We start from the raw sequence: 13304 nt of genomic DNA, 5'->3' as shown, positions 1-13304 counted from the left end.
GGTGAATATAAAAATGAATGTGTGATAAGGATTCACTGATCGGAGGTAAATATAAAAATGAATGTGTGATAAGGATCCACTGATCAGAGGTGAATATAAAAATGAATGTGTGATAAGGATTCACTGATCAGAGGTGAATATAAAAATGAATGTGTGATAAGGATCCACTGATCAGAGTTCCCGAGGTTCGTGAATTTCGGGGTATGTTTGACACATTTTTAGCTCGGGTGGTACTTTTCACTTTTTAAACTGTATAATTTATGTTGCTTGGTAAGCCATCGGTAAAAGCCTTTTATTTGCAGATTATTGAGGTAAAACAAATGTAAAACTGCAGTTTATGAAAATAAACAAAGTATTTTTGCACGTTGACGTTGGAAACGTGGTGACATCATCACGGCTAACGTCCTGGAGAGAGGTTGGATGTGTGTGTGACCAACAATATTCAATAGGGAAGATTACAAATGTACAGTATTTATTTATCGCCATAATACCTATATGTGTGATTTTATATGTTTATACGATTGTTTGAATGATTTGTGGGGAAATTTGTGAGTGAAGTGGTCCATGCGTATATGTCGTGAATGGAATACGGAAAACGTGACTCGGTAATAGTAATTGGGTTTGTCGACAACGATGTTCACGAAAAAGGAGGTAACGAGCGGTGCTGTCGGCAATGGTTACCTTGCCCTTCCCACATCGGTTAACTCCGATTAAAAACGCTTCACCCATCGCTTGACTCTCCATGCGCTTTGTTTGGTTTGCCTCAATCTGATTGACACAGCTCGCTCGTTAGAACAGAAGAAGCGATCCCTTTTCTATGAAGAGGTGAGAAGAAGTAATAATCGGTTGGGAAAGGGAAATACATTGGGGGTGGAGGGGGACGCGGGGTGTTGTAAAAGACACGTAAATGGACGAAGTACCCAATTAAGGGGGACATTGAATATTACCACATTTTCCGAAGAAAACAACAACAAAAAAATGAATATTATACATGTATATACACACACATATATAATTTAAAAACACACCTGGTCACAAGTGTGCCTCACTGACCGAGTCCTCAATCGAGGTCCTCAGCATCATCCCGTTTCGGCCCTTCAACCTCGATACGGTCAGCTAAGGTGGGCCAGCAGGGGCACGTACACATCCACATGCAGCAGCCGCACCTGGATGTGCACATGCCCCCACCCCAGCCAGTGAGACCACAGACTACAACAAAACCGCCTCCACTCCCACAATCCACAGCCCCTCATCCACTCACCCACACACCAAAAAAAAACAAAAAAACAACCGACCACCTACCCCTACAACATGCACCACTCAAACAAAAACGCATTCATGCAAAACCACACCCAGTCATGCAACACACACACACACCCACTCCTGCAACACACACACACACCCATTCCTGCAACACACACACACCCATTCCTGCAACACACACACACACCCACTCCTGCAACACACACACACCCACTCCTGCAACACACACACACCCATTCCTGCAACACACACACACCCATTCCTGCAACACACACACACCCACTCATGCAACACACACACACCCACTCCTGCAACACACACACACACCCATTCCTGCAACACCCACACCCATTCCTGCAACACCCACACCCACTTCTGCAACACACACACCCACTTCTGCAACACACACACGCACTTCTGCAACACACACATCCACTTCTTCAACACACACGTGCGCACACACACACACACACACACACACATACACATACACATACACACACCATTCACACATCTCCATTTTTCTTCTGTGCTCAGTCACTACCCCTTTAGGCTGAAATGAACCACCACCCACAACCCCAACTAGTCTCGATGGACATAGGGGTCCACGCGCCTCCCCCCCCCCCCCCGGTTTTTTATATGCCACCTGATTTTTCTTAATCCTCAAAGTGTCTACTTTCAGAATCTGCCAGGTATCAAGCTGAAATGAACCACCACCCACAACCCCAACTAGTCTAGATGGACATAGGGGTCCACGTGCCCCCCCCCGGTTTTTTATATGCCACCTGATTTTTCTTAATCCTCAAAGTGTCTACTTTCAGAATCTGCCAGGTATCAAACTGAAATAATGTCCAAAAGGCTTAATTTTTAACCCTTTATTGCAACTAACCCGAAACCGAAAAAAAATAATTGATGTAGAAAGAGGCATAACTTTTGAAGTAAACAACATACAGAGACAAATTAATACACTTTTCCATACAATTCTGACCCCAGGAATTCAATGGGATGGTTATTTTAGACATTTGACAACATTTTGACTCTATTTCTGGACAAAAACAGCAAAAAAATGCCAAAAATGTGTGTATAACCAACTATCTTTTCATTTTTTCAAGCGCATAGGGTGAATTTTTGTTCACCACCAGTTTTTTCTTAATCATTTAAGTGTCTATTTGAAGATTATATTGGGTACCAAGCTGAAATAATGTCCAAAAGGCTTCATTTTTAACCCTTTATTGCACCAAACTCAAACCTGAAAAATCATAGTATTATATAAAGTTGCATAACTTTTGATGTAAACAACTTGCAGAGACAAATGAACACATTTTCCATACAATTCTGACCCAAGGAATTCTTTATTACCAATTATGTATTGACATTCGACAACATTTTGACTCTTTATTGTAAAAAACAGCAAAAATACAGCCATGAATGTTAATAAGACAACTATAGGCCTATGTTTTCATGTCACTACCAACTAGCTGACCTAAACTACTCATTGTCCTCATCATCACTGAAGAAATCTTCTAATTCGATTTCTTCCAACTCCAGCTCTTCATCCTCATGCTCGTACTCTCCATCCTCTTCACCCACATACAAGTTATTGTTGGCGTAATCAGCCACTTTGTCAAGAGCTGCCTGCTCTTCTGGCTCTGCTCTCTGAGCCAGTACCTCAACAAGAGAAGGAGGGAGGATGGGTCCAATTGTCCAAATGGGTTCCAACACCTCCTCTTCTCCTGTCTTCTCCCAGCCCATGCCTGGATCACATGGTTTTGGGCTCTCGATTATTGCCTCGTCTGCTCTCTTATAGAAGGCTACTCTGTAGTTGGCTCGCTGCACAAGTGGAATGAGACAGACCTTGGGGGGAGGCAGGCGTTCCAGGTCCACTTTTGACTTTGAGTCCAGGACTTTGTCAGCACCGACCATTATTTTAAGCATCTTCACTCGTACTGCGTCAACTGATGTCATCCGTGCTTGGCCATACATGATGCACGTGAAGCTCTCCATCTCCTGTTGTAGCTCATCTGTGACCAGCCAGTCTGCACCAAGCTGCCTGAAAGCGTTGTGGAGTTTGGGATTCTTCTGCAGCTTCTTCAGGGGATTCACCTTGCCTTTGCCTTTAAAAGCACTGGTACAGTCCTCCCCAGTAAATACATAGAATCCCAGCAGGGTGCTACAGTAGTCAGGGCCCAGTGATTCAGACAGTTCCGTCACATTTATGAGTGTGCGATGTTTGCCAGAGCCGTGGTCAAGGTAGATGGAGAGGTTGATCCTGCTGGTATGGTAGAGGAGGATCATCAGAATGTCTGTGTCAGGTGTCCTCACCACACAGGACTTGTACCCCCATTTGACAGCCTGGTGGAGGTACAGGACAATACGGCTGTCTGTCTCCTGGTTGGACCGCAGTTCGTAGATCTCAGAAGTCTGCACCTGTAACAAATAAAGAAACTAAATACTACTACACAGTGTAACAAATAATACATATGACAAAAAACTGCATGACTTAAAATGTTTAAGAGCCCAAATATGGTCTGCAATTGTACATGTGTGAAGTCGAGAATATTCACATTTCAAGAGCCATTTGGTCTATCTAGTATTGTAGAGTCTAAAGATGTATTTCAAAGCATTGTGTATAAGGTGACTGCTTAAGTCACGCATCTTCTGTCAACTTACTTTTCCATTTGTTGATGTTAAGTCATAGGATCTCCCGTCAACACACACCACTGCTTTCATGCTCTTCTCAATCCGGGATGCTGCCGCATTGCTCCCCCAGACCTTGAGAAGCAGGTCACATAGCTGCTTCTTGTTTAGCTCATTGCCAAGGAATGACTTAAAGTCATAGGGCCTGCGGGTGTTTGGACCATCAATTATGTACTTCTCAGTAGAGCCGCGCCTGAGCCTCTCCTGTGCTTTGATGGAATCTGGCTGGTAGCAATCTGTGGAGAACACAAAATGGTGCTTGGCAACCATTTGGTCCAGGAGCTGCATGCAAATCTCTCCACAGGTTGGTGGGAGGTTGGACATCATGTGGAAGAGGGCATTTCCATCCTGTATTAAGAGGGCATCCTTGGGGTAAGGTACCTCTTCGTCCCTGTCCTGCAGCAGATGGTGAAGGATGGTGGCCTTGTTTGTTTTGGCAAAATAGCCATCCGGAGAGCCAAGGGCATGAGGAACAGGTGAGAGGGGATACCGCATGAGTTCCTCACGGTTTATGGGCATCTCCATAATCTGCGATTTAACAAGCAGCTGAAAGGCGAGGTTGCTCTGCTCCTTGTATACAAAGAGCTGCAATGGAAAATAAAGAAATGAGGAAGGCATAAATACAACAGTTTAATTTTCTTTCTGAAGAATGTTTTTTTGTGTAATGAAATATGCAATTAGTATAAGTTGAATCAATATCCACCTTCCCCTGTGCGGATGTAAGTTTGACCCTCTTGCTGCAGTGATCCATCGTCTTGAGCTTAAGTTTCTTGAGGCGATCAAAGAACTCCTTCCTCTTGGAAACAAAGCGCTCTTGGATGAACTGCTCCTTGGCAGCCCTGCCTGCAGCCTCGGCCCGCAGCACGTCAGCCTCAACTTCTGGATCGATGGGAGCTCCAGATGCTAGGGAGTACAGTCGGTTTTTGTCTGGGATTCTCCAGGGGTTTGTGAAGCCCTTGATGGCAGAGATGACGCTCTGCACGGCCTCTTCAGACTTTTTGATTTGGGCAGGCTCCAGCTCACGGTGCTTGCCTGCCTTCGGCATCTCAGGGTTGTCAATCATGCCGCACATCTCAAGAGTAAGCTCATAGAGCTGAGCGCGGGCAGAGGTTGTGCGGCACCACTTCTGGTATGCGCCACAGTTGTTGAAGAGACCGAGTAGACCACCTGCAATGTAGAGAGGGAGAAGTTTGAATTTTATCATCACAACCAACATGAACCTGTAATTAAATATAGGTGATATATATATATAATATAGTTATTGTCTCCACACACTGACATACCTGAAGACTTAGCAAACCTCATGAATGTCTCCTCCATGGTCTTGTCCACTGCTGCGAGAGCCCCTGGGATCAGTGATCTTGCACACACAACCAACCTACACCGTTCGACGTGCCTCCATAAACTTCCTCTATATCCAAAATGAGCCTTTCAAGGCAACCTTGGCCACCTTGTCACACATCCTCCTTCTTTCTGTCCCACACACTCCAAGCCTAGCAAGAAATGCAGAAAAGGAATTGCCAATATACCCTCGACACCCCACCTCAAATGGCTGACAAGAAACTCGCCAACCCTTCTCCCGGCACTCTGCCTCCAGCTCACTGTACTTTCCTCTCGTCCTCTCGTGTACCTCCTCCATGTTCTCTTCCCAAAGTACATACAATTCCTTTAAGATGACCTGTCTTGTTGCACCTGACCAGATGACAATGTCAGGCCGCAACCTTGTCACACAGATCTCCTCTGGGCATACCAATTGTGGCACGATCTGATCAATTGGATCCTGCGCTGGAGTGGCGACCCATCCAGGATTGTGTGACATTTTGTATTAAAAAAAACAAACTATTTTCGTTATTTTGAGCATAAGAAAGAAGAAGAAGAAGAAGATGTTTGAATACAAACGGACGGGCTTTGCATTTTCAGATGCTTTCTGGTTTAGCAGTTGCAACTGGTCCTACCCCACCCCCCCCTCCACTCTACCCACACCCCTCCCTCCCCCACTCCACCCCTTTATTTCATTTCCACACACTGTTAAAAACCACAATGCGATAAGTTCCACAAACTTCATCCGAACCGATCTTCAAAATTCCAACTTCAGAATTGACTCAAACAGGAACAGCAGTCCCAACTACTAAAAAAGTGTTCTTTGCGAAAAACGTTTCGTTCAAAAAACGCGTCTCCGAGCAGTTCCCATGGAAGTAAGAATTAAGTTAAAAACGATTAATAAGTTAAATAATAAAAAACTAACACCAGAACGAGAATCACAGCCTCGTTTAAATAAGTGCATATATGCACTTAGTTATGAAGTCGAGAGATATGGTAAATTTTGTCAGATTTCACTCTAGATTTGGAAATTATTTAGTTTACAGCATCCAATACCAAGGACACCAAGTTTACACCAAGGACATTTGTAGACAATGATCAAATCATCAGAATATTTGAGATCCCATAATCATGAGGGAAGAGTTCAGATGGGAATTGTTGAGATCAATTTTTACTTTTAAGTGCAACATTTTGCCGTTGGTTCCTTCTTACCCGCATGCCTTTCTTTTTATTGGATTCTAATGTACATTGTGTCTTTCTTTCTCTCTGTTGGTATCCATGTATAGATGCAGCACGCTGCAGCACATAGGAGATCTTGTCATCCGGAAGTACTGCTGTGGGTTGAGCGACAAGCATATGAGGAGCTGCTCTACTGGGAGAATCTTGTACGCAGAGGCCGCCATCTGAGACCCGATGACTTGCATCGGTGTGTATGGCAATTGTAAAAGCATGAGGTTTCTGTTTCAGTGTTGAACTGAGGGTTATTGCCTGAAGGCCCAGGTAGGCTGTATGATGGAAGTGATAGTGCAGTGTAAATAAAGATAAATTCTAAAATGGAAGAAATGAGAGAAAAAGGAAATAAGCTTTCAAGAGAGAATGGTGGGAGTGCTTTGTTGGGAAGGTTGGAGGGAAAATGGGTGTTCAATGAATGAATGATCGTTTTAAGGCCATTTTCCCCGCTAGAGCGGGGGTTAGCCTTGCAGGCCCCATGACAATCATGGCTCCCTGTTTGAGGCAATGTTTTATGGCTGGATGCCATTTCTGAGGCCAACCCTTAGTCACCTCTTACGATGCGCAGGGATACGGTGTACCTATTCTAAGCCGGGGCACACACCGTGGTCATTCATCCCAGCAAGCTGGTACTCAATTTGCCGACCTCGGAAGGATGACAGGCTGGGTCAACCTCCCTGGCGTTAATTCAGCGATCGACTGGGATTCGAACCCAGGATCCTAGGATCCCAAGCCGGCACCCTAACCGCTAAGCCAACACCAGGCTCTAAATGAAGATTTAATGGAAAATAGTAATGAGGTGGAGGGAGGGACAAGCAAATATTTTTCTGCAATATTGTTACGGTTGTGGAAAGGTGAGATGCTGATAGCTTAGGAGGTGTATGATGGTGCCGGTTTAAGTGTCCCATGTGTTGAGTGCCGGTTCATTTTTGGGAAGGACGAGCACCTTTATTGTTTTCTTTTATCTTTGAGTTACACCAACATTTTTACACACCATTCCCTAAAGCTGCTCGATGTTGTGTTGAGATGTCCGGATGTTCCCGATATTGGAGGCTCCGCCTTCACGGCTGAGAATGGAAGCCGATGTCGCTTTCTTTTAGGAAAGAGGCAAGACATTTACTGTTTTGCAATGTAAATGGTTGCTTTGGTGAACTCATGATGAAAAGTAGTGTTACTGTTTTCACAGACCCATAAGGGATTGTAGTTATGTCTGTAGTAATTTTGTTTAGTTCAATTACCTATTCCCTCGTATCGGTGGAAAGGGAAATGTGTTGTTTGTGTCGAGATTCAAACGCCTTTGTGATTCTTCTCCATCTTTCCATCTCTTCTTATCTCTCTCCATCTCTCTCTCTCTCTTTGCATCTCTGCAGCGCATCCATGAATGGCCATGCAACACTCAACTTTACACTCGACGTTGAAACCAACATTACAAATCAAATCCACAAGGAGCATCTTAATGTTACGGTACCATGACTGCAAATTGAGTCAAAACAAGCGCAGCGTGGGCCCGCACGCAGTGAGAGCAGATGGGTGGGCTTCCAATGACTAAGTCAATGACCGATGTCCCGCCTTAGCCTTCGGCGCCACTATAGGAGCTGGGCTCGGCCAATGGGCATGGCATGGGAAAACGAACAGGCCAGTGAGAGGGTAGCGCCCACGGAGCTCAAGCTGCCCAGGCCCAAAACCCCACCTCTCCCAGGGACAATATAAGTTGGTGAATTCAAAGGCTGAGGGTTTTGCACATCTGAAGAAATGGAAGAATGGAGGCTGAACTTGCAAGTACGAATGGGCTGGTGATGCAGTGCAGCGGAGAGCTGACAAGCTGCAAAGTTTCCCTGGACATGTCGGCCAAACACAATTTACACTTTAAATCTCTGGCTTTCCCTACTTCTAATTTGTTCACTTTGAACGCACAAGATTACTCAACAATTGTGCCCTCGTCCTGTTTAGGGCTGGGTTACTGACTCGCATCTCACACTTTCCTCTGAAGCACTGCAGGCATTCACCTGGACCTCTCCCTACATTACACAGCACATCCTCTCCCCTCTTCTTATTCCTGCCCCTCCCACCCTTCTTATTTATCTCGATTTCGCAGGAATGACTGAGGCGCCTGTGTGCGTGGAAATTGTAATAAGCTGACTGAATAACGGCGTATGTGCTTCGGCGTAAGAACCTTCTTCTGTGTCCATGTTTGTCTTGTAAATACGTGTTTTTGCTAATCCTTCATAAACTGCTTTCCAAACTACCCAGTCGTCTCTTTCCAATGGTTAGACCATAGTGTGTAATAGTGACAGGGAGTTCCGCCCCACTGTTTCATAATGGTTAGTCATAAGCCAACGTTCCACTTAAGGTATCTCTCGGTCGTTTTGATTGATAACAGTGGAGCGTAGGGAAGCACAGGCCTTACCTAAGGTGATTAGTTTGCCAGAAAGGAAATCAGGGTTTTGACGCTGGACTGTACCTAAATTAAGTATCTTAGATGGTGTCTGTGGTTGCCTAGCAACCTGTCAGGCAGCGGAGTTATCTGCGGTTTGTCGGCTTCAGGGTCATTGGTCGGGAAGTGGGTCCGAGAAACTCCCCACACGACCGCACACCCCCACCTCCCGAACACCGAGCAGTACAATGTCGTTGTGCCCCACATTTGGCGCCTTACCTTTCTTGCCAGGTGTAAGGGAAGTGATGAATGGGGGAGGAGTCTAGAGAGGTTTGAGCTCAAATGAAAGATGGACCTCAATTTCCCCTCTCTCATGTGAGGAGTCAGGTGAGGTTTTTAGTTCGAAGGAAAGAAGGACCTCCATTCCCCCCTCCTGTGTGAGGTGTGAGGAGTCGAAAGAGATTTTGGCTTGAAGGCAAGACGTATGACCATTTCCCCTCTCTCATATGAGGTGTCGAGGTTTTGGTTTGGAGAGACGACATGCCTCCATTTTTCCTATCTCACCCATAAAGCAACCTGGCAATTGAGAGATCAGATGGGTGTTGGTGATGCTGCCAGGCGTGCCTGGGGAAAGCCCGATGGTTGGAATCGCTGATCCTTTGCCTTAAGAGGAGACCATGAAACTGCAAGCAAAGCAGGGCTGAACCAGAATCCTTTACACTAAACCCTCACTTAAATAATGCTGGTTTGAATATCGTGGCTTTTTGACCAATTGTGGTCAACGTGTTGTATTCTGAATTGGTTATCGCAGGACTTAATTTCGACTAATCGTGGTTTTTTAGCCGAGATGAGTCATCGTTTGTGTCTGTGTGTACGATTATCTCGTATTACAAGCCTTTTGTTGGTTCTTGCGCATCGGTAATAATGGTGCCCAAACGTAAAACATGGACAAAATTAATTGTGCCGAAAGGCAGAGAAAGCTTATGACGTTGTGCAAAAAAAATCGAGTTGTTAGATACATTAGGTTGCCTGGAAGTGAAAGAGCGGCATCTGTGGGGTGCCATTACGGGAACAATGAATCGACTGTGCAGTATATCCTTAAAAGTAAGTCAAATATCCATAAAAGTATTGTTGCCAGTGCTACGCAAAGTGAAAAAGTGTCATTCCAGTTCCGTTATCCTTAGCCTATATTGAAACGATAGCAAAATCCCTTCATATTTGGATCGAGGACCAAACAGAAAAAAGTGCTTTTGAGTGAACCGGTGATACAGGAGAAATTCAGCTCCGTTGGTGTCGTTTTTTTTTCTTCTGATAGCGATATGTCGGTGGGGTCATACAGTATTATAATTAGAGAATGCCGTATTATAACTCATGTTAAAGAATGCTAAGTGACAGAATGCACAATCTGTTTATGATTCAATTTCAAATAAACGGCTAGGTTTCAGAGATTTTTGGAGAATTGCAAATAGCATTCTCAACCGTAATTGATCATTGATTCCTGTCCTCTTCAATGGCCCTGAAGTGCTTATTTATCCTATTGATAAAATTAACCTCTTCTACACTTGAAACTCTACACTTGAAGATGATGGACATCCGTTGCCTGTTTCTCCTTCCCTCCTGACATCAGACGTTCTACTATCAGCATCACACCGAGGAAGGTTGCTAAGATTTTTCAAGGACTTGACGTTTCAAAATCTGCTGGACCAGAGGGAATCACTGCAATTGTTTTGTAGACGTGTTCACCTGACCTCTCTTCTGTTCTCTCAAAACTGTATTGCTTGTGCCTGTCAAAATCTGTTCTGTAAAAGGTTAGCGTCAGTAAGGACATCCGGCCATTAAAAAAAAAAAAAAAGGCTCAAAAAGGGAACCGTGATTGTCACAGGGCCCGCAAGGCTAACCCCCGCTCTAGCAGGGAAAATGGCCTTAAAAAGGGAACCATGATGATTGTCACAGGGCCCGCAAGGCTAACCCCCACTCTAGCAGGGAAAATGGCCTTAAAAAGGGAACCATGATGATTGTCACAGGGCCTGCAAGGCTAACCCCCACTCTAGCAGGGAAAATGGCCTTAAAAAGGGAACCATGATGATTGTCACAGGGCCCGCAAGGCTAACCCCCGCTCTAGCAGGGTAAATGGCCTTAAAAAGGGAACCATGATGATTGTCATGGGGCCCGCAAGGCTAACCCCCGCTGTAGCAGGGAAAATGGCCTAAAAAGGGAACCATGATGATTGTCATGGGGCCCGCAAGGCTAACCCCCGCTCTAGCAGGGAAAATGGCCTTAAAAAGGGATTTTTTTTTTGTCAAAATCTGTTTCCAATTAGCTGGAAGCAAGCTTCTGTAGTCCCTGTCTTTAAAGGCTCCGGTGAGAAATCGGACCCTTCTATCTCACGGCCTGTTAGCCTTCCACCCATTATCAGCAAAGTGTTTGAAAACTTGATCAAACGACAACTCATGACTCATCTGGAAACTCACAACCTCCTAAATGATGTTCAGTATGGCTTTAGACAGTCAAGGTCTAAGTAATCGCCACACACGCCCCTAGTGAGCAGTTGTTGTTTGTATCTCACGATGACGACAGACAATAATAGCACCATGGAATGGGGATGGTGTGAAGTAGTGATTGGAAGGCGAAAGGACAAGGGGAGGAGTTTGACAATACAACAACAACAACAACATGCATTTTAAGGCCATTTTCCCTGCTAGAGCGGGGGTTAGCCTTGCGGTCGCCATGACAATCTTCTCCATTTTGCCCTATTTTCTACATCTCTCCTTGTTAACCCCCTTGCCCGCATTTCTTCTTCCACCATCTTCAGCCAAGTCTTTCTCGGTCTTCCCCGTCCTCTACTTCCTTCTACATTAATTTCCATCACTCTTCTCAACCAGTCACTTTCATCCTTCCTCAACACATGACCAAACCATCTCAACCTGTTCCTCTTCACAGCATCAATCACAGGCAATATTCCCATCATCTTTCGCAATTCATCATTTGTCTTCCTCTCTCTCAACGATACTCCGCACATCCATCGAACCATTCGCATTTCCACCCTTTCCAGCCTTCGTTGCTGCTCTACGTTCATTACCCATGTCTCGCTCCCATAAATCATAACACTTCTCACACATGCAGCATACACCTTTCCCTTCAGCTTCAGCGACACTCCCCTCCTCCTCAGCACGCCACTCAGTTCCCGAAACTTCTTCCATGCACATCTCACTCGAGCAACCGTTGCCGAGTCTGATCCACCTTCTCCATTCAGCATGTCTCCGAGGTAGCAAAATGTTTTCACACCTTCCAGCTTCACGCCGTCTCCAAGATCCAACTCAACATTTCCTCCATCTGCAGCTCCCTCTGTGCACACCTTACATTTTAATGTAGCTGCCACACTGGTAAATGACCCTCTCAGACCACTACATTTTTGATGAACCCACTCAGCGCACATTGTACATTGAATGGAGTTCACTCCGACACCCTTCCTGAACACAGCACACGGCCACTTCCCAGTTCTTTCCACCTCACCACATGCTTTACCACTTGCCATCACCTTCGTCTTTCCGATATTCACCTTCAGACCTTTTGTCTCCATACGTTCCTTCCTCTTGTTCATCTTTTCCTTCAGTCCATCCATACTTTCCGCAATCAACACCAGATCATCTGCATACAACAACTCCCACGGTAAACCCTCCTTTACGTTCTGAGCCAGCACCTCCATCACAGCTACAAATAGTAGTGGACTTAGGACGGACCTCCTGATGCACTCCCACCTTAACCTCAAACTCACCACTGTTCCCTGTCCTTCGTCCTTACAGCTGTGCGCGCTCTTTTGTACATTGCCATCACCACTCTGATCAACCATTCCTCCACTCCTAACTTCCTCAATGCCCATGTCAATACTTTGCGTGGAACCCTATCGAATGCTTTCTCCAGATCAACAAACCCAAAAAACAACTTCTTCCTCTTCTCCATGTACTTCTCCTGCAACTACCTCACAATGACAAGCGCGTCTGTCGTTCCTCTTCCTGGCATAAATCCAAACTGCATTTCGTCGATCTTCACTTTCTTCCTTATACTCCCCCCCAACACCCTTTCCAATACCTTCATTCCATGCTCCAATAACTTTATCGCTCGGTACGAGCCACACTCCAGAGGGTCACCTTTCCCCTTGTATAGAGGGACGAGGGTACTCAGTTCCCAATCCACTGGAATGCGGCCTTCTTTCACCACCAGATTACAGATCTCTGTCATTCTCTTCACACCCCAACTTCCTGCTGCCTTCAACATATCTCCCACAACTCCCGTTGGCCCGCCGCCTTTTCCACTCTTCATTGCTTTTATCGCTTCCTCAACTTCCTTCTCAGTTATCTTCCCTGCCGGTCCTAAAACTGGGTTACTCTCTATGTTGCCATCCCATTCATTCTCTGTATTC

The 13304-nt window shown here is 45.3% G+C and overlaps 2 protein-coding genes across 4 annotated transcripts in view; one reads left to right on the top strand and one right to left on the bottom strand.

Annotated features, from left to right (window-relative positions):
* The first annotated feature begins 373 nt into the window (after window positions 1-373).
* Window positions 374-13304, top strand: part of LOC137422863 (uncharacterized) — a 635168-nt gene continuing 622237 nt past the window's right edge. For 2 of the 3 annotated variants that reach the window (XM_078774996.1, XM_078774998.1), the window contains exons 1-2: window positions 374-463; window positions 6567-6706. In XM_078774996.1, coding sequence (XP_078631122.1) covers window positions 6567-6706 — 140 coding nt within the window. In that variant the 5' untranslated portion in view covers window positions 374-463. The remainder of the gene's footprint in view (window positions 464-6566; window positions 6707-13304) is intronic. The other variant, XM_078774997.1, reaches the window with a different exon arrangement.
* On the bottom strand, window positions 2752-5318 carry LOC137422861 (uncharacterized). The gene is made up of 4 exons (XM_068109450.2): window positions 5244-5318; window positions 4664-5127; window positions 3934-4545; window positions 2752-3690 (listed from the first exon to the last, which is right to left on the bottom strand). Exons 1-4 carry the CDS (start codon window positions 5278-5280, stop codon window positions 2752-2754), a joined length of 2052 nt encoding a protein of 683 aa, XP_067965551.2. The 5' UTR covers window positions 5281-5318.

This window comes from Myxine glutinosa, chromosome 3 (genome assembly GCF_964187855.1).
Source record: "Myxine glutinosa chromosome 3, kmMyxGlut1.1, whole genome shotgun sequence".
Lineage (NCBI taxonomy): Eukaryota > Metazoa > Chordata > Myxini > Myxiniformes > Myxinidae > Myxine > Myxine glutinosa.
The sequence above is the reverse complement of the archived record's forward strand: the minus strand, read 5'-3'. Positions and strand labels throughout refer to the sequence as shown.